This window comes from Rhagoletis zephyria, unplaced genomic scaffold (assembly GCF_001687245.7).
Source record: "Rhagoletis zephyria isolate East Lansing unplaced genomic scaffold, Rhagoletis_zephyria_1.1 Rzeph_scaffold_01865, whole genome shotgun sequence".
NCBI lineage: Eukaryota > Metazoa > Arthropoda > Insecta > Diptera > Tephritidae > Rhagoletis > Rhagoletis zephyria.
Window position 1 is genome coordinate 83,626 of NW_016158949.1, and position 1,320 is coordinate 84,945.

General features: G+C 34.2%; 1 protein-coding gene across 1 annotated transcript in view; it reads right to left on the reverse strand.

Moving 5' to 3' along the window:
* LOC108365426 (voltage-dependent T-type calcium channel subunit alpha-1G-like) overlaps nucleotides 1–1,010 on the reverse strand; it is a gene marked incomplete at its 5' end in the record, with an annotated part of 78,288 nt that extends 77,278 nt beyond the window's left edge. The window contains 2 exons of the mRNA XM_017619441.1: nucleotides 314–485; nucleotides 779–1,010. Coding sequence (XP_017474930.1) covers nucleotides 314–485; nucleotides 779–1,010 — 404 coding nt within the window. The remainder of the gene's footprint in view (nucleotides 1–313; nucleotides 486–778) is intronic.
* Nucleotides 1,011–1,320: the final 310 nt, after the last annotated feature.

A 1,320-nucleotide genomic window follows, 5' to 3' on the forward strand; every position in this document is an offset into this window, starting at 1 on the left:
TCATAGAAAATCTATGCTGAATTCTACAAAATAAAAAAGCGGCTATAAGGATTACACTCGGAAGCTTTTTACAAATTAAAATGAAAAACAAAGTATATATACGACAACGAAAAAATTTTAAAATTTTTTAGCAATTTTTTTTTTTAGTATAGAAAGTGAAAGGAAATTTCAGCAAAACAAAAAAACGAACGTTGCAGAATAGTAGTAGCAATGCGGAAAGAGAAAAGTCATTATTGCGTAAATTTTTTACTTTTTAGTAGAAATCGTAAATCGAAAAAATTCATAAATTATGTCTTATTAAATGTTTACTTACGGAAAATCATCCACAGGCAAATCGGCCCCAATCCAACAGCGCTGACGCAGTATGCCCTGCCACAGTTGTACGCCAATAATGCCGAATATGAAGAAGACAAAGAAGCAGAGCAGCAGCACATTGCCGAGCATAGGCAGCGTGTCCAGCAGCAACATGACCAAAATGCGCATACCTGTAGAGAGTGGGGGGAGGGAAGTGTTAGTCCGTAGAAAAGTACCAATTAAGCGATTACTGATAAGTTTTCGAGGTGATGTAAAAAAGTTGCGTATACGCACTGGTAGCTCCGATCAAGCAAGCTCAAACTTTTGTGGCGAGCGTTTTAAGCGCATTTTAGCTTAAAATGTTTTAATTATTTTGGTTAAAACTATGCCTCTTGTGCCATTTTGGGTGTTTCGCTTTTTTATCGCCCACTTTGTCTCTTTGTCTCCCTGCTATCAAATTTTAAGTGGTATTTTTTATACTTACTTGGTATGCGATTGATCGCTCGCAATGGTCGCAACACTCTTATCGTTCGTATCGCAGTCAAATTTAAATTATCCACATTCGTAGCATATTCCAATAAGCCAGCAACAACTATAAAGAAGTCAAGTCGATTCCACGAATCGGCCATGTATGTGTTTTTTCCATACAAGCCCATCGCCATCGTTTTGATGAGCATTTCGATTGCGAAGAAAACGAAAATTATGTCATCAAAGATCTGTAAGTGATCAAAAAAATAAAATTTATTAATTGCGATGTAGAGATTTTGCGGCGGAACACAAACTTTTCTTAAGATTTTTAAGATTTTATTGTTTCGTAACTAGCTGGCGTAATTGATCATCTTATAAAAAATTCGGTAGTACTTTTAGAGCGTTTTTTGCAAATTTTTACACCCAGAAAAATGTTGCAGATATACATACATACATATATGTAGTTTTAAAATGCTTTAAATCAATTTTGCTTTTTTGAAAATAAGGCTTCCAGCTTTTTATAAAATTTGGAATTTTCTTATAAACATAAAATTTTTT